Source organism: Prunus persica, chromosome G3, assembly GCF_000346465.2.
Source record: "Prunus persica cultivar Lovell chromosome G3, Prunus_persica_NCBIv2, whole genome shotgun sequence".
Taxonomy (NCBI): domain Eukaryota; kingdom Viridiplantae; phylum Streptophyta; class Magnoliopsida; order Rosales; family Rosaceae; genus Prunus; species Prunus persica.
The window spans coordinates 16,077,686-16,096,492 of record NC_034011.1 but is presented as its reverse complement, the minus strand read 5'-3'; the positions used below and the strand labels follow the sequence as shown (position 1 = coordinate 16,096,492).

General features: G+C 36.6%; 2 protein-coding genes and 1 pseudogene across 3 annotated transcripts; 1 reads left to right on the top strand and 2 right to left on the bottom strand.

Annotated features, from left to right (window-relative positions):
- Positions 1 to 2,533, bottom strand: LOC18781693 (probable polygalacturonase). Its single transcript, XM_020560004.1, has 6 exons — positions 2,507 to 2,533; positions 2,071 to 2,397; positions 1,512 to 1,632; positions 1,247 to 1,421; positions 997 to 1,067; positions 1 to 908 (listed from the first exon to the last, which is right to left on the bottom strand). Exons 1-6 carry the CDS (start codon positions 2,531 to 2,533, stop codon positions 205 to 207), a joined length of 1,425 nt encoding a protein of 474 aa, XP_020415593.1. The 3' UTR covers positions 1 to 204.
- On the top strand, positions 4,924 to 10,756 carry LOC18783096 (subtilisin-like protease SBT5.3). Of its 2 annotated transcripts, XM_020560937.1 has the most exons (12): positions 4,924 to 5,129; positions 5,284 to 5,393; positions 5,483 to 5,580; positions 5,673 to 5,837; positions 6,065 to 6,106; positions 6,667 to 6,775; positions 8,036 to 8,570; positions 8,770 to 8,867; positions 8,962 to 9,207; positions 9,491 to 9,605; positions 9,689 to 9,902; positions 10,030 to 10,756. In XM_020560937.1, the coding sequence occupies exons 1-12, from the start codon at positions 5,037 to 5,039 to the stop codon at positions 10,566 to 10,568; spliced, it is 2,364 nt and encodes a 787-aa protein (XP_020416526.1). In that variant the 5' UTR covers positions 4,924 to 5,036; the 3' UTR covers positions 10,569 to 10,756. The 2 variants fall into 2 exon arrangements, with proteins under 2 accessions (XP_020416526.1, XP_007214967.1); XM_007214905.2 differs by lacking the exon at positions 6,065 to 6,106 and having other exon boundaries at positions 4,925 to 5,129.
- Positions 12,519 to 18,807, bottom strand: part of LOC18782098 — a 7,825-nt pseudogene continuing 1,536 nt past the window's right edge.

The following is an 18,807-nucleotide window of genomic DNA, read 5'->3' as shown; positions in this document are numbered from 1 at the left end:
GATTGTTGCGGAGGTCCATTGGTTCAGATTTTCATTATCAATTGATTATTTGTTGAACAAATGGATAGTCCATAGAAAAAAGAAGGAAATCTTGTAAAACTACTATAATTTTATTGTCAATTTTTGTCATTCAGACTCCTGTATATTTGAAACATAGGATGCTACCTCATTTGAGCATCGAAATTCCCATATAATACATGACTCTCAGAAGAAGGGGAGACTGGCAGAACATGTCACTAACTTAACATCTTCAATCGCCAACCTATCTTCCGGGAAAGGACAATCGACGACTTCTTTCTTCTCCGGCAATAAATCGCATGCCTTTGGAGTCACGTTGCCTGTAACTCCCGCAATGTTGGTACAATTCCATTGTAATTTCTTGGGCTTCTCAATCAATGTGATAGTCACATTAGAAATGCAAATTCCCTTGAAAGGATCATTAGGAATTCCCTCCAGCCTTGCAGAGTAAGTAACATTCTCAGCCTCAACCTGTTTGTAGTTGATGTTCTGGATCAAAGGCAATGCCTTAGGATCAAAGCTAGGGTCCGGGTGAGACCCATAAGAGCCAGTCATCCAGAAAACATACTTCATAGTCTTGAGGGTCATTCTTCTCACAAATATGTCTTTGACATAAGCTCCTCTTCCTTGGGCAGTTTTGATCCTCACACTGGATTGAGTACTAAGGGCTGTGATGTCCTCAGCGCGGACGTCACGAATTCCACCGGACATCTCACTGCCTAGAGCAATGGTAGCGCTGTCTGGTGAAATGCAGGTAAGTCTTCTGATCACAAGGTGCTCTGTTGGGATCCCGACTTTGATCCCGTATTGGTCCCATCCACTCTTTACTGCAATGCAGTCATCCCCAGAGACTATGAAGCAGTCTTCAATTCTAGTTTGTGAGCATGAATCTGAAAACGGAACAAAAATAGGCGCACATATTAATTATGTTCAAATATGACCAAGGAGCCAGAACAAAGTGGAAGCAAATTAACCAACCTGGGTCTATGCCATCTGTGTTAGGAGAGTCAATTGGAGCAAGGATAGTGAGCCCTTGGATTGTTATATTGCTGCAAATTCAAACCAGAATCTATACATATCAGATCAGTTTCATGCTAGTGCTTTTATAAATAAATAAAATATTTTTTAAAAACCCCTTATAAACCAAAGTGCCTTTCACAAAAGCATTCACAATCGAACCCTAACTAGGATAGAAAATCGATCAGGAGAGATGAATAGTCAAATCTACCTGCTGTATATGGGATGGACAAACCACGAGGGAGAATTGACCAAAGTAAGATTAGATATTTGGATTTGATTAGAGTACATGATCTCAATCATGTAGGGTCGGGTTTCATTCAATTGACCTGCTTTGTACTTTTTCCACCAAGAAGTACCTTGCCCATCGATAGTGCCGTTGTTACCTAAAAAACAATACCAATTTTGTCATTAACATAATTGATCCAAAATCACAGTAAATTTAAAATAATTGAGTCTGATAAGTGATTAATTACCTGTAATTACGATGTCGGTGAGGTTTGTTCCAAAAATGAGACTGCTAAACCTTCCACCAGGGGCATCTCTGCCTCTCCCATATGAAGGCAGGACTGGAACAAGAGGCCACTCTGACTCATCCTGTAAATTTGGTCATGCAAAATGGTCATTAATGGTAAAGATGGTGACCAATTGATAAATTTACATGAAAAAAATTTGGGTGATAGGAGCAAAAGCTATTCCTAAGAGGTAAAATAAATAAATTAAAGTCAACGAGTTGACTTTCTGCATGCACAGAAAACATGGTGAGAAAGTTACTGTTTTTCCTATGTTTGTAGATTACTAAGTCGGTATTTTTTTTTCTGAAATTACTAGGTCGGAGATGTTGTACATTACTAAATCAAATAAGCTAATTATATGGTAAAATGGTAATAAAATATGTACAAAAATTAAACCCGAGTTTCAAAAAACAATCAATTAAGCTAATTCTATGGTATAAGGTAATTACAATCAATCAAGTCTAAAATATTCAAGAAATTAAGGAAATATATTCGACCAAAAAAGGCAAGAGAAATAAACCTGAGTTGCAAGAATAACAGCATCCTTGTGGAGGAAAAGGGTGAAATGGCTGGTAAGGTTGAAGCTCCCGGTGAGCCACTTCCCCGGTGGTACGATAAGCTGTGCTCCACCGTCGGATGCACTCTGGCTTAGATGATCAATGGCCGCCTTGAAGGCCTTTGTGTTGGACGTTTTGCCATCGCCAACAGCTCCAAAATCAGTCAAAAGAGCACTGTGTTTTCGACAGCTAAGGGCAGAGTACTTGACCGTGCCCCAATTCGCTGGTGTTCTACATTCTGCAGGTCTTACAAAAAAGAATCCCAGTATAAAAATGATTGCACCGGAGACCTGTAATTATAGAAGAAGAACAACAACAAAGAACACATATTGTTATTATTTTCCATGTAATTTGTTAGACAAAATAACAGTGAGATATAGGGGTGGAAAAGAAACGTACATTGGACATCTTGTATTTTCGGTCCATGTTGTACAAAACTGTGGTGTTTAGGGACAGAGAGAGTAGAGAATTTATATAGAGGTGCACCAATTGGTTAGTTGTTGTGGTGAGGCAATTTGTTGAGCCTCTTTTTATCTATTAGTTCCAAGAAAACAAACTAATAAATGGTCTCAATTGGATGATCTACTAATTTACTTTTCTTAGGGATAATTGCAACTAATGTATTGATAGGGTACAATAATAGTGATTATATAGCCATGTCCAAAATCATGAGTTACAATAGGAAATACATCCTAATTTTAATAGGACTAAAATAAAAAAGAAAATAAATATAATCCTAATTCATTAAGGAATTTACGACTCATGTCAACACATAATCCCAAACTAAACAATAAACACTTCTATTTAAGTAAAGTAAAATCAGACGTGTAAGGAAAGTGTATATGGGCTGCATGCTGATTATTTATCAAATCAATCATCAATGTATGGGTCTTTGTTGCATTTTTGCTTGTAGCTTCATCTTTCTTTGGGAGACGATGAGATATATTGAGAACGGTTCTCTCACCTACACCTACTTCCCTCACCACCATTTGCATTGCCTGATGAATAACATAAAGTTTTTCCTTTTGGCATACCCCGTGTGTCTTATCTATGTTATGTCTAAAGAAACCTTTCTTATCTTTTGGGAAAATAAAGCGATAAGATTAAGGGATCCGGATATTATTTGCATAAACCATAAAAGTTTTAAATAATAAGATATTATCATAATTACACATTTTCTCTTTTTTTTTCTTCTTTACATTTACTTATTATGAGTCGGAGAAGACATGAATTGAGGAACTTAGATCAAGAAATTGGAATCGGATAAACTGCTCTGTTAATCGATCTCATTCTTGATTTTATGGCATGTTTACTTCTTAGGAATAGGTATCTGATTGAATCCAATTCATGCTTATCATATGTTAGCAAACACATGGTAAGTGTATTTAATTCCAAAAAAATTAAAAACCAAATTGGGAATGATTGTGGAAAGGCCTAGTGCATTATTACATAAAAATGGAAGTCTTTATACTTCTAGTGTGAGATATAGGTCAAAACACATCCCCTCTCTCATGAGTGATGTGACTTGAGTGAAACACGTGACAACTTTATAGCACATATAATGATGTATGATTACAGTATCTCAATAATGCTACATGTATTATATTTTATTGATCATGCTCAAAAAAAGTGGCTTAGATTTGAGTCATGTTAAAACCTCGCATCAGTTTAGTAAAAGTAAGACCTAAATGAGATTTAAGTCTAAATATAAATTTGGAGTTTTTAAATGCAATATCACTTCACGTGTGACATAATTTAAAACTTATATATATGAGTTTGAATGTAACTTTTTAGTTATGTGAGCTAAAGAACCCACCACACTTAGACCCAAATATGAGAATTTGGGTATTGCAATGGAGATGACCTAAGGAGTCATCAATTGATTAATAGAATAAACACACACACGTACACACTAATTTGAAGCCTTTTAGTAAAACTTCATTACCCTTTTGACAATCTGAATGGCTAAATTAGGGGGAATATTGAGGTATTTGGTATTTATGTGCCACAAATAGTTGTATTAGGGGAAATGTGGAGGTATTTGGTATTTTTGTTGCACAAATAGTTGTATTGGGTTCATGTTTAGTCGTTGATATTCCCAACAAAGGCTGATTGGTTAGAAGTTGGATATGTAGTAGACCACTAGAATTAGGTTAGTTCAGAAAGTCTAGGTTGAATTTTAAACAAGCCCAGCCCATTCTAACCATAGTCAAGAAAGTGAATCATGGCCCACTTGTTTGTTTGGCTTTTAATTTGTCTTTTTCCTTCTAAATTCAATTGTATGTTCATTCATAAAATCCCAACCCAACCAACTCAGGAAAGCCAGAATTGGCCTTCAGATATTTTTAGGACAAAGTCGCGGAACTTGAGTATAATGAGATGAGGGTGTCATATATGAACCGCAGATGCTTAAAAGTTGTAACAACGGCTATATAGAGCTCCCACTAACGGATGACAATGGCATATGTAGCAAAAGTCCAAACTTATTAAGGTTTGATGAAGCCATGTATAGCTAATTTGCTCAAATAAGTTCCCCTCCATTTTAAGTACATAGCATTTTCATCAGCCTGCATTGGATTAGCCAGTGGAAGAGCATATCCAACCTTTTCTACACGTGGCAATATCCCATTTGCCAATTTCACTGTTTTATCCTTGGCTACATAAGGCTCAAAACTCCTTGTTTATTTTCAATCAACCAATTATTATCATAATATGGTCCACAAGGTCACATTAATTTAATTTAATTTAATTCAATTATTCTTTAATAAATAATAACATTATGCAGTTAAGCTAATAATACCTGTACAATTTGGTAGCAGGGTTCTTTCTGCCACATCCATTGGAGGTTTTGTATAAATAAAAACCCAAAGTTTACCTTCCACAAGGGGCAAGAAAGAAACAAGGGTCAATCAACCAACCAAACCAAGCAATGAGGCCACCAAGACCAACCATAGCTCTTTACCTCCTGTCCTTCCTTCTCTCCTCCCTTGTACTTCACACACCCACCTTTGCCATAAAAAAGGTGAGCATTCAATCTTATTTTCTTCCATTAAAAAAAATCAAGAAAAAAAGGAGTAGCTCCCATTGCTATGCCTACTGTCATGATTTTTTATTATTATTATTATTTTTTCATTATGTACTTACTTGCTCGCCTGCTTCTACTGTTATTGATGTAGTCATATGTGGTGTACTTGGGATCACATTCACATCCCCCAAACTTATCAGAACTTGAACTGAACCAAGTGACAGAGAATCACTATGAGTTTCTTGGGTCCTTCTTGGGCAGGTACTTAAACACATTTTAGCACCAGCTACTAAAATACATATACACCATCTTTCTGAGATCGTATGTTTGAATTTGTCTGCAAAATGCAGCCATGAAGTTGCAAAAGAATCCATCTTTTACTCATACACAAGGCACATCAATGGCTTTGCTGCCACATTAGAAGAAGAAGAGGCAGCTCAGATAGCCAGTGAGAATCTTTTTTTTTTTTTTTTTAATAATCTTCTTTCTCCTCTGTTCTGTATACTTGTTCTTCTCATGCTTGCCATTGAAACCCCACAGAGCATCCAAAGGTAGTCTCCATTTTCTTGAACCAGGGAAGAAAATTACACACAACTAGATCATGGGATTTCTTGGGGCTTCAGCATGATGGTGTTACTCCACCCAACTCAATCTGGAACAAGGCAAGATATGGTGAAGATACAATCATAGGAAACCTTGATAGTGGTCAGTTTTTCTTCCTCTTATTTTATTTATTTATATTATTAATTTTTGTCAATTTTTGTCAATTTTGCTTCACTTTCAAGTCATGTTCATGCACTATAAGTTTAGAATGCGTCAATAAGCTCAATGCCATGATCTGGATCGTTGACTTATCATCACTCATTTCAACAACAGTAACTTTCAACAAAATAATGTTTATAAAATTGATTTTCATTTCAATGGTGCTGCAGATATTGACCAATTCCAACGGTGCTCACTAAATATACGTCCATGTATGTATGACAAAACATTGAGAGCTCTTCCCTCTAGAGGATTAATTGATAGTAATATACTAATAATTAATTAGGCCAGGTTGTATTTTAAAGCTTCCGTCAAGGGTATGACTCATTGAAGGTATTTTTGTAGTTCTGGGCCACCATTAAAAGAAAAAACAATTACATCTGTTGCAAATAACAACTAGTAAAGATTCTTGACTTTCTTTTTATCACTTTCTTTTATGATTAACATAAGGAGCCAACGCAGTGTAAAAAGGTCTTGACTTACAGACCAGAGATCTAAGGTTCGAATCCCCACAGCATCATAGTTGTGTGTCTATGTGTGAGAAATCTCACTTCCCTCCAGCATCATAGTTGTATGTCTGTGTATGAGAAATCTCTCTTTTCTCTAGTTTAGACTATCATTTATACTCAAAAAAGCAAAAGGAGGGTGCAATTATGTGTGGTGGCTTGCCCAACTGATGAAAATATGAAATAATTGCAATTCTAAAAAGAATGTGCGTTGCTTTGCTATTGAGCATTCTTTTTAGCCTTACTGTTGTTGAATGGGATTGTAGGCGCATGGCCAGAGTCCAATAGCTTTAGTGATGAAGAGTATGGACCAATTCCATCCAAGTGGAAAGGAATCTGCCAAAATGAGACAGATTCTGAATTTTACTGCAACAGGTATTCATTATTTTATACCTACTTTATGTGGAAGACTGATTTACTTTCCGTTTGCTTTTTCTACAACACTTAACTCATTGCTGAAATGTGTTAAAATTGAAGCAAGAAAGAGAACCTCTTTTTTGTTCTTTGTAGTCATGCCCTTTTTTTTTTTTTTTTTGGGTTGGGTTTTTAGAGAACAAAATAGTGATTTTATTTATTCAACAAAAGATAGGTACAAGGCTTTATAGAGGAGTAGGCTTATTGGCCTTCAACAACTAGAAAGAAACTATTTGCTAGGCTTATTGGCCTATTCTCTCTCTTTTTGCTGGCTATTTGGCCTGTTCTCACTCTCTTTGCTCGCTATTTGGCCTGTTCTTACTCTCTTGGTTTTGTACAAGAGACAACAGCATCTATTTATATACTAAAGCTGCCGCCATTGTCCAAGTCGGTGGACTTGAAGTCGGTGGACTTGGCTTCTTCTCCTAGCCACTACTTTATAACAAAACCAAGAGACAACAACATCTATTTATATAGTAAAGCTGCCGCCATTGTCCAAGTCGGTGGACTTGGCTTCTTCTCCTAGCCACTACTTTATAATATTATTACTTTATTACAAAATTTTTACTAAGATTTTTCTAGAGTTTACAATAATTCTCTCTTAAAATTTGACTTTGTCAAAATTAATGAACTTTCTTGAGTTTTCTAATTTCTTCTCGATTTTTCTATTTTCTTCAAGTGTGTATTAAATTTAACATTTTTATATCCAAATTCATGGTCCAACAAAGATGATCTGCTTTAGTATTTAGTGGGCTGAAATGGTATCTATAAAGCAGGATCCATTTCCAGCTTTCTCATAAAGCTGAGTAAAACTTGTTTTAGAAACCTAGAACAGCATAAAACTGGGTGCGATAAATCTGCCTGTATCATCATTAAGATGAAAAAAATAGATAGTAAAACTGCGAACATGTTCTCTTTTGGTTCAATTGATTCTGGTCCTCATGGTATCTGATCCCATTTTCAAGATGCATTGCTGCAATTAGATTAAAATTATTATAATAATTTTAAAGCATATATTTATGTAGAGTAAGCAAGCAAATTATTATAATAATGAGAGAGAAGACAGGTTCAGAACATGTATTTGTGTAAAATAAGGGCATCTTCTGACTGGTTTTAGCAACCTTTCCCTCTGAACTTTGTGTTGGATTAATTCCATCATTTAGTTATTTACCCATAGAGAGAATCTTGTAACTCATTTGGTGACAAAATTTTGCATGAAAGGAAGCTAATTGGAGCAAGATACTTCAACAAGGGCTATGCTGCAGTTGCTGGCACCCTAAACTCCTCCTTTGACTCACCAAGAGACAATGTCGGCCATGGCTCTCACACCTTGTCAACAGCTGGGGGCAATTTTGTAACTGGGGCAAGTGTGTTTGGATTTGGTAATGGAACAGCAAAGGGTGGATCACCAAAAGCCAGAGTTGCAGCTTATAAAGTGTGTTGGCCTCCAGTGAATGGAAGGGAGTGCTATGAAGCAGATATATTGGCTGCATTTGATATTGCCATCCATGATGGTGTTGATGTATTGTCTGTGTCACTGGGTGGAAATCCCTCTGCATTCTTCAACGACGGTGTTGCAATAGGTGCTTTTCATGCTGTTAAGCATGGCATCGTGGTGGTTTGCTCAGCTGGGAATTCCGGTCCAGCTGAAGGTACCGTCTCCAATGTAGCGCCGTGGCAGATCACTGTTGGCGCCAGTACCATAGACAGGGAGTTCCCCAGTTATGTCACCCTTGGAAACTGGAAGCACTTCAGGGTTGGTTATAGTCCCTTTTGATCCTAAGCATAGTAGATGAAGGTTACTTAATGCTGTCTAATTTTCATCAAACGGTTGCAAGAAGCTCAGAATAATAAGACATGCCATACACTTTTATAGGTGTTTGAAAGGAACTTCCATCACATATCCTGAAAAACTACACAAATCCATTGTAATTTGTATATACTTTGTTCTGCAGGGACAGAGCCTATCGCCTGTGGCCTTGCCGGGGAAAAGGTTCTACCCGCTTATTAGTGCTGCAGATGCGAAAGCAGCTAACGCATCAGTTCAAGAAGCGTAAGGATAATAACATCATCAAGTTCTTTTAATTTTCATTTTACTACTACCATATTCAAGCTCTCAGCAATCTGCTTATTATATGATGCTGCAGTCTGTTATGCAAGGCTGGCACACTTGATCTCAAAAAGGTGAAGGGAAAGATCTTGGCCTGCCTTCGAGGAGACAGTGCAAGAGTGGACAAGGGTGAGCAAGCCTTACTGGCTGGTGCCGTGGGAATGATTCTTGCTAACGATGAGCTTAGCGGGAACGAAATTATTTCTGATCCACATGTCCTCCCTGCTTCACATATCAATTTCACCGACGGTGCCCTTGTCTTTGCTTACATCAATTCAACTAAGTAAGATGACATGCCACCAGCAATCATTATATTTCACCAAAACCATGCCTATGCACAGAACCTACCTTAAAATATAAATAATTCATCTTCATCACAGGATGAAGTACCTCTAAAATTGCCTGTTTCAGACTAAGTAGAACTGGCAGCACTAACTGCATTAATTTGATGTATAGGCTTCATCTCAGTGCAGGCAGAATAATAGTTAATTCATATAAACAGACATCTAGTTCCATCACCAGCTTCCTTACAGTGAATTGATTGAGAATTTTACTTATTTTGACAGGTCTCCCAGGGCTTACATAAAGCGTCCAACAACGCAACTGGGAACGAAGCCAGCTCCCTTCATGGCAGAATTTTCATCAAAGGGACCCAACACCATCACACCAGACATCCTTAAGGTTTTTTTTAGCATCTCACAAATCTATTCATCAGAGGGAATTGGACTCTCTTAATACTTTGCTCCTTTGTTTTGAATATTCAGCCTGATATCACTGCGCCAGGAGTGAGTATCATAGCAGCCTTTACTGAAGCACAAGGGCCAACAAATCAAATGTTTGACAAACGGCGAGTTCTGTTCAACTCATTGTCAGGCACATCAATGTCATGCCCTCATATTTCCGGCATTTGTGGCCTTCTTAAAACCCTCTATCCTCACTGGAGCCCTGCAGCAATTAAATCTGCAATCATGACCACAGGTAAGAACACCCTAATCCATTCATCTCATCTTCCTTGGAAAGGAACATAGGCCAAGTTTTCTTATAGTCTGGCAAGAAAGCATTATCCTTCTTTCTGATTTTTTCTTCTTATTCTCGTATTTTACAGCGACAACACAAGATAATAGCAGGGAACCAGTGCTCAATGCTTCTTTCTATAGGGCAACACCATTTAGTTATGGTGCAGGGCATGTTAATCCTAACAGTGTCATGGATCCTGGCTTGGTTTATGACTTGTCCCTTAATGATTACTTGAACTTTCTATGTTCAAATGGATACAACAAAACACAAATCGAAATGGTCTCAGAGGAGACATATAAGTGCCCAAAACCTGCTATTAGTGGCACTAACCTCAACTATCCCTCAATCACTGTCCCTAAACTCGATGGATCCCTTGTGGTGACTAGAACAGTGAAAAATGTTGGCACTCCAGGAACTTACAAGGCTCGTATCCAGAACCCAGATGGCATATTGGTTTCTGTTGAGCCAAACAAGTTGGAGTTCAAGAAAATTGGTGAAGAGAAGAGCTTTAAACTACTCCTGCAGGTTAAAGATGCCAAAGCAGCTAAGAACTATGTGTTTGGGAAGTTGATATGGTCAGATGGTAAGCATTATGTAAGGAGCCCCATTGTGGTAAAGGCTGCCTAGAAGTAGGCAAAAATAGTCCAAGTCATCATGTTGTGAGACAAAACCATTTAAATCATGTCAAAATAAGGAAAAAACCAGATGTGTTTGCTATTAGTGTGCTTAGTAATAATTAGTCCTAATATAATATCATCTTAGATATGTATCGTATTATCGTGTTAGATCGAAAATTACGACAACTAAACTTATCAATCATGGTATTATCATTTATGTGAAGAAACTTTGGAATTAGGAATTCAAGTTTACAGGATTAGAACTTATCAAAATATAAGACTTATGTAACGTGGAATATTACCAAAAGCCTAGCTCCACTAAAAAATAGTGAGATAAATGCCCATCTCCAATGCCACGAAAAAAACAAATAAGGAAAGGAGGAATAGGGTTGGAGTGTTGACGTGAGTCTCCTAATTAATCAAGGTAATTAATCAAGGAGATTTACTTCCTTGATTAATTAAGGGATATATTTTCCTATTTTTTTTTATATATAAGTGACAAATCATCCTACAATTAGGAGATACTTTCTTAATTCTTTACTATATCTAATTCCTTGTAAAACCTTCATGTGTAAACTCCTATATATACCTCCTTATGGAGAAGAATAAAAAACAGCCCAAAGTATTCAAACCATATTTATATTTTAGCATGGTATTAGAGCAATCGATCCTCGGTTGTCTCTAAATCCTCATATCAAACTTCTTCAAACACAAACCCTAAAATCATATTCCTCAAATTCCTCATATTTCTCCAAACTCATATTTCTCTTTACCAAATTCAAATCTCCATCCACATCCCTCATATCTTCAAAGCCCAAAACACATATTTTTTTACCCTTAAAATTCTTCCACTGCCATGGATGTCATCTCCTCTTCCAACACCACCGACACCACTCCAAAGCTCTGCGCAAGAAATGGGGCAAATCACTCGACACATCTTCTGACTCAGCTCCTGTTAGTCCTGCAGTTCCAACGGCACCACCTCCTGCCTCTGCCTCTGTAGCCACAACAGGACATCCTCTGCAGCAAGACGATTGGTTGTGGTACTAGGAGGGGCAAACTCTACCACCTAAAAAAAAAAAAAAAAGAGTAAAAGGACTATGTTTATTGACGTATCCCAAGAAGATGTTGCTTATTTCTTGACTCTGACGACCCCTTCTCTTCAAGGGGAGAAGGGGAGTGAAAAGAAGTTGTTTTGTCTCTAAATCCTTATCTCAAATTTCTCATATTCAAATCCAAAACCCTAAATCAAATTCCTCATTTTTTTCCCCAAATCCAAATCCCTCAAATCTAAAGTCCTCAAATCCTCTTATCCAAATCCCTAAACACATACCATCAAATCTTATACACATACCTCTTAAATCCAATTCCTACATCAAATTCATACATCAAATTTCTCACATCACCTTCCTCACCTTCTCATATCACATCTTACTTCCGCTGCGATGTCAAGAACCCATATGATTCTCCATCTTATTGCAGATTTACAAAAGCATGCGGTCAACCCAGACTCCTTCTTCTATTACCACAACCAAAGGTTTTACTCTTCATATATCCTCCAAGATCAAATATTGCATATGATGTGAGTGTGGAAGAGTATTTCATGACTCACTTACCAAGTTGGGCATTCGTGACATATATGCACCAACTTGAGGAGAAGTGTTGACGTGAGTCTCCTAATTAATCAAGGAGATTTACTTCCTTGATTAATTAAGGGATTTACTTTCCTATTTTTTATATAAGTGATAAATCATTGTACAATTAGGAGATACTTTCTTAATTCTTTACTACATCTAATTCATTGTAAAACCTTCATATGTAAACTCCTATATATATCTCCTTATGGAGAAGAATAAAGACCAACTCGAAGTATTCAAACCATATTTATATTTTAGCATGGAGAAGGAAAAAGAGGAGTTGGAAAAAGAGCAAGAAAAAAAAAAAAAAAAAAAGCCCTGCATTAATTGATAGGGCAATGCTCCAAGTGCAGTGGCAGGCCTCTTTGAAATTCTACGTATGGAAACGCTATGGGTTGGTCATCATTCTCAGTCCTCCACCTACACATAAAATTGGTTCTTGACAACTTAATTCCACATTTATTTTGCCCTAATACTTAAAGTAGTACATAATATTGTGAAATTGCAAAATAATTATAATTATAATCTAATTATATAATTACCTGAAATTCTGTACAAGGTGGTGGAGAAAAATTGCAACTTCAAGCTTCCCAAGTTCAAATCAAGGACAGCATCTAGACCCTCCACCAAGGGGAGTAAATCTTTTGCACGTTTGGTCTTGGCTCTGTATTTTCTGCCCAAATTATTTTTCACATTATCGCATTTAGTTAATACACCAACAAAAAAATTAAAAATTCCATGTATCGTATTCAACATTATATTATTCTGTAACTTGCGCTTATTTATACAATCAGTTACACATAAAATTTTCTTCGATGAGCCAAAAGTGTATCAGATTAAATCATGAGGTTTGATTTTATGTTTGATTACCTCTCCCATCTCCAAGGATGAAACTCAAGAGCACTTGCAAGAAAGGAAGGGTCCAAATGAGCTGCACTAAAGACGGGTAGAACTTTCCAGCCAGATGGAATTAAATAATCTGCAGAAAGTGGCATTAGAAAAAAGAAAGAAAAAAAGACCACTTATTTTTTCATTTAATTAAACAGATCGATCGTCACATACTGCAAAGTGCCAAAGCACAACAAAGTTCTGCATGCTTTTGGTTGTGATTAGATCCCATTTGGGATTGCTTTTTTTAACCAAAAATTTGCTTTATTTTAAAATTAAGTAGTTTAAGGTATTTGATAAAAATAAAATATTCCGATTATTTTAAAAGTAGTGGCCTTTTGACAGCAGCTTTTAAAAGCATGCTCTGGGTTGCTTTTCAAAGCTGCTTTCAAAAGAAGCAGAGATGAACCTTTAATGAATTTTTTTAATTCTCAAAATACCATAATTCATTTTAAAAAATGACACCACCTCCACTTCCACATCCTTCTCCTCCTCATCCTCCGCCACTACCTCCACAACCACCACCTCCTCCTCCTCCTCCACCTCCTCCACCTCCACCTCCACCTCCACCTCCACCTCCACCACTACCACCACAACCACCTCCTCCTCTAAAACCTCCACATCCACCACCACCTCCCACAACCACCAACCATGTTGCCACTACCACCACCACCAACCACCTACACAACCGCCATCCCCACCACCACCACCACTACCACAACCACCAACTCCACCGTCATCACCACCACCACCTCCACTCCATCACTATCACTACCACCACATGATTAGTACATAACACTTTTAACATCATGTTTATTTTAGTCATTATTCATAATTACAACAATTTTATATTAAAATTTACCAAACGGTTTTGACACTGCTTTTTGTACTAAAAACACTTTTAAAATATTGTTTACCAAATATGAAGCTGCTTTACTTTACAGCTCATTATTTTCAAAGCACAGCATAAGTAACTTTTTTAAAAAGTGACAGCAATCTCAAATTGAGCCTAGGCATATTTTAATACTACTTTTACCTTTAAATTTCACATCTTTGAGAGCCTTTCGGTGCATGAATTTTACAACGTTTCCACATCAGAGAGCTTCGTTGATCACTTGCCAATAAAAGAAAAACAATTTGTAAAAAATGTCTGACACAAAAATAAAACTAAACAATGCTAAATAAAACCAAGGCAATGGGTGTTAGTTCATTTTCGAGGTCTTTGGTGTGCTCTCAACTGGTCATAGGTTCAAGTCGCCATGGTATCTGTATGTGTGAGTTTCCGCCTCCCCTTTCTTAATTTTGGCAAAACAATGCTAAATAAATGAGGATTTTCTTGCATTTTGGGTGAATTCCATTTTCTTCTGATCTTCCCAGTTCAAATACTCCTCTTTCTGCTTCCCTCTTCTAATGTTCTGATGCTCGACCTTTATATAATAAAAAATAAAAAAAAACAAAAATTAATTAAATGCCATTTATGTGTCTTGGCCAGAAAAGAGAAAATTAAATCTTAAAGAATTATATATATATATATATATATATACAGTCCTGATCTCTTGGACCACAGTAGTCCAAGAGATTGTGGTCACTCACCGTTGGATATTAATCTAATGGTTCAAAAAAGTTTCTTAAAAGGAGTTCAAGATTGAGTGAACCGTTGAATTTACATCCAACGGTGAGTGACCACAAATCTCTTGGACTCCGGTGGTCCAAGAGATCGGGACTGATATACAGTCCTGATCTCTTGGACCACAGTAGTCTAAGAGATTGTGGTCACTCACCGTTGGATATTAATCTAATGGTTCAAAAAAGTTTCTTAAAAGGAGTTCAAGATTGAGTGAACCGTTGAATTTACATCCAACGGTGAGTGACCACAAATCTCTTGGACTCCGGTGGTCCAAGAGATCGGGACTGATATACAGTCCTGATCTCTTGGACCACAGTAGTCTAAGAGATTGTGGTCACTCACCGTTGGATATTAATCTAATGGTTCAAAAAAGTTTCTTAAAAGGAGTTCAAGATTGAGTGAACCGTTGAATTTACATCCAACGGTGAGTGACCACAAATCTCTTGGACTCCGGTGGTCCAAGAGATTGGGACTGATATACAGTCCTGATCTCTTGGACCACAGTAGTCCAAGAGATCACGGTCACTCACCGTTGGATATTAATCTAATGGTTCAAAAAAATTTCTTAAAAGGAGTTCAAGATTGAGTGAACCGTTGAATTTACATCCAACGGTGAGTGACCACAAATCTCTTGGATTCCGGTGATCCAAGAGATCGGGATTGATATACAGTCCTGATCTCTTGGACCACAGTAGTCCAAGAGAGGTAGTCTCATAGCCACCCAATAGAGAATCCAAGATGAAACTCACTTTTTCATCTTCAGATAAGGTATCAACATCCATAAGTATCTCAAGAAAATCACTCCTTTTACTACTGCTGGAATTAGTGCTTGTCTCAGCTGCATGCTTGTCTTCTTCTTTACTCTATAATTGCTTTCACAGTTGAAGATATCCTCCTTCTAGCCCTGTAAAGAGACCATTAATGCTCTCGCATGACTCTAGCTACTTTTTTTCTTCTTTTCTTTTTTGCAACAAAATAAAAACAAGGAAAAGAAGAAAAGGCTATAGATATATCTTGAACAAATTATTTAAACATATTAATTTAGTGACTTTATATTAAAAATGGAAATGTTATCTGTCCGACTGTCTGGTAACACAAAATAACCATTAGTCAATCATGTTGATTTGTGTCCTAATATGTGGTCCGAATTCACAGTCTCAGCACATAAACATTTGTTTTGTATATAAGTTTGACAACAAGATGTTGCCCATCTGGGGTACCTTAACAGCTCTTGCATATGGGGTTCCAGGAATGTAAAGAGGGAGTGAAATGAGGCCTCTCATGAAAGTTAAGAAATCTTCAAGAATTCTTGTGGTCTGTGGCTCATCTGGGGTCAAACCCAGCACTTGCTTTACTATTACATTGAATGTGAACTGCATGCATGTGGAACCAAAAAATAATTAATATGCAATTAAACCATACACAGAGAAACCCAAAAAAAAAAAAAAAAAAATCCAAGATAAGGATAAAATACTTCCATATCCTCATTTCATTGCCCCCTCTCTCTATCCTCTTCTGATCGAGTAGAGAGATAGACAATGAAATTGGGATACGAAATTTTTTCTCCTTGAGGATGTATACCTTTCTGGCTTCCTCACAAAAGATGACTTGTGATTTATCTTTCCAAGAGTGAAGAAGTATGCTAATGGTTGTGGCTTCAATGTCACTGAGAAACTCAGGCTTGGACTTGGTAATGGTGACCAAGGAGACAGCCACATTTCTGAGCCTTTTGTGAGTATCAGCCACAGCCACAAGCATGGAGCTCTTGCCAAGGATTCCATGGATGGGCTTTGGATAGCTGCATTCAAACAACTTGCCTTCATTCTGAAGTATGAAGTAGTTGAGCTCTTGATCACATGACACAATTGTGGGAGACAGGAACAAATGCAATTTAAACACTTTCCCATACCTGAAAAATCAAATTAACCAATTTTTTTTTAACTCTAACCTTTCAATTAGATGAGTTAAAACAAGAATTAAACATATAGAAGGCAATATTAATTAGTGTTTGCTATTACCTAGAACAATGGTGTTGAAGGAAGGCACCAAGAGAATTAGAAGGATGAGGCTTCAAGAAGGTAAGTGTTTGTCCCAATATAGGCCACCCAAAAGACCCTTCGGGTGGAGGGCTACCATTAAGCCTTAGCAACATTAAGGGCAAGAAGTGGTTTAAAATGAGACCCAAAAGGGAGCCAAACATTCCAAATAAAACCACAGGCCAAAAAATGCTTCCGGCCAGCCATGGACAAAGTTGTAAGCTCGAGCAATTGGAGCTTGAAGCTTCTGTGATGGTGTTATAAGTCTACTATGTGAATAGGAAAGAGAGAGATGGTATTTATACTACTATATGTTACACACGTCTAATATTACCATAGATTTTTACTGCCGGTTGAATCAACTTTTTGTCAGAGAGGTCAGTTAGTCTAGGATCTAGACCTAAAGCATAGGGATACAGAGTAGAGAGAGAGAGTAATTATTAACAATTGTAATCACATCAAACTTTCAATGACAATTAATTGATTATTGTATTAAGCTGCAAAGGGAAGATATATGATCAGATGGAGAGGATAATTTTTCAATATGTTATTATATTATTAGCTAAAAATAACAAAACAGTACTATCACATTATAAAAATGTTTCTATGAATTAAATGAGTTCAAGCTAATGTGTGATTGAGTACATTCACATAATCTCCTTGGTTTATGTTTACATGGATTAATCAAGATTTTAACTAGCAACAATTAAATATTTATTTAAGCAAGAAAAACAACAGGTGTGTGAATTCATGGAAGATGGCGAAAGTAGTGCATTGCTAACATCAGTTTCATTTTGTATCGCTGATGTATGAGTTATAATACATCAATGACAGACAATTATCCACGTTTAAATTATAATACATCAACAATAGATAATCATCAACACATTCGCATATCGCAAATATTGACAAGATTCTTAATAGTATAAATATACCCCACTCCCAAAAGCTTTGACTCTTTGTTTGCAACATACTTACCCACCTGCAGAAGAGAAAGAGCTTCACATATTTAATAGTGCGACAACTAGGCTTATACCTAAACACATAAAGAAAGCTATTAAAGTTATGGCCACCCTAAGCACAAAAGTTACAATATGTAACCTCAATCAAGCCACGTAACTTCCACTTTAAGTCATATTCTATCAAGGTTTACAAATCAAAAACTCCACAGACGTCTTATCTAAAACTTCTTAAGATAATTGTGGGTGTTTGTAGTTCTAAGTAATTTAAGAAAATGTATCTTTAAAAAATCTCAAACGTCTATTTCCGTATTTAGATGTATTTTTTCATCCATAATACTTCTCTCCTTATCTTTTATTGTGGCTCATCCACAAAGTAATATATGTCTTCTCTTTTTTAATTGTTAAAACAACTTTTTCTTTTTTCACTTTTACTCAACCTCTAGCTTTTCACCAAAATAGAAAGAAAAGAAAAAATCCCATTTTTTTTTTCACTTTGTTTTTAGTCAACCATTTTTAGGTCTTTGTGGCCTTTCCAACTTTAACTTTAATAATCCCTTTACAACCAATGCATGTTGAACTTGATTCTTTATAGTGTTCATAACTTCAAATTTAGCATTCCAAACAAAAGCAATTGCTTGTGGAGAGATCGATGACCTAGCCATGAGATTCTCTTTTGTTCTATCAAAAAACGAAGAATTAGATTGAAACTTGAAATCTGCTACCAATTTTTTTTAGGGCAGTGCTATTCCCACTCCCAAAAAACATCTTCCAATTCTCTAAATAATTATAAATCAATAATGCTATTTGTACCATATTTACTGGTCACCTTGGTGATCATATCTCTAATAGAGGTAGGTCCCACCAGTATATGTGGAACCTACCTCTATTAAAAATGTGGTCAGTAAATGTGATACAAATAACAGCAGCACCCTTATAAAATATATATAACAAATACTATTTAAATTCCTCCTAACTTAAACTATATGTGGGACCTACCTCTATTAAAAATGTGATCAGTAAATGTGATACAAATAACAGTAGCACCCTTATAAAATGGGTCATGCTAGGGAGACCAACTTTTGATACCAATTTGTGTTCC

What these genes read in the sequence shown, in the direction of transcription:
- LOC18781693 (XM_020560004.1), bottom strand. Translation starts at nt 2,533, where the DNA reads ATGGACCGAAAATACAAGATGTCCAAT. An exon ending in CTGTTATTCTTGCAACTCAG is followed by an intron (nt 1,633 to 2,070) that starts GTTTATTTCTCT and finishes CCAAATTTACAG; the next exon opens with GATGAGTCAGAGTGGCCTCT. An exon ending in CACAGATGGCATAGACCCAG is followed by an intron (nt 909 to 996) that starts GTTGGTTAATTT and finishes TTCCGTTTTCAG; the next exon opens with ATTCATGCTCACAAACTAGA.
- LOC18783096 (XM_020560937.1), top strand. Translation starts at nt 5,037, where the DNA reads ATGAGGCCACCAAGACCAACCATAGCTCTTTACCTCCTGTCCTTCCTT. An exon ending in CTCACTAAATATACGTCCAT is followed by an intron (nt 6,107 to 6,666) that starts GTATGTATGACA and finishes ATGGGATTGTAG; the next exon opens with GCGCATGGCCAGAGTCCAAT. An exon ending in ATCTGCAATCATGACCACAG is followed by an intron (nt 9,903 to 10,029) that starts GTAAGAACACCC and finishes CGTATTTTACAG; the next exon opens with CGACAACACAAGATAATAGC.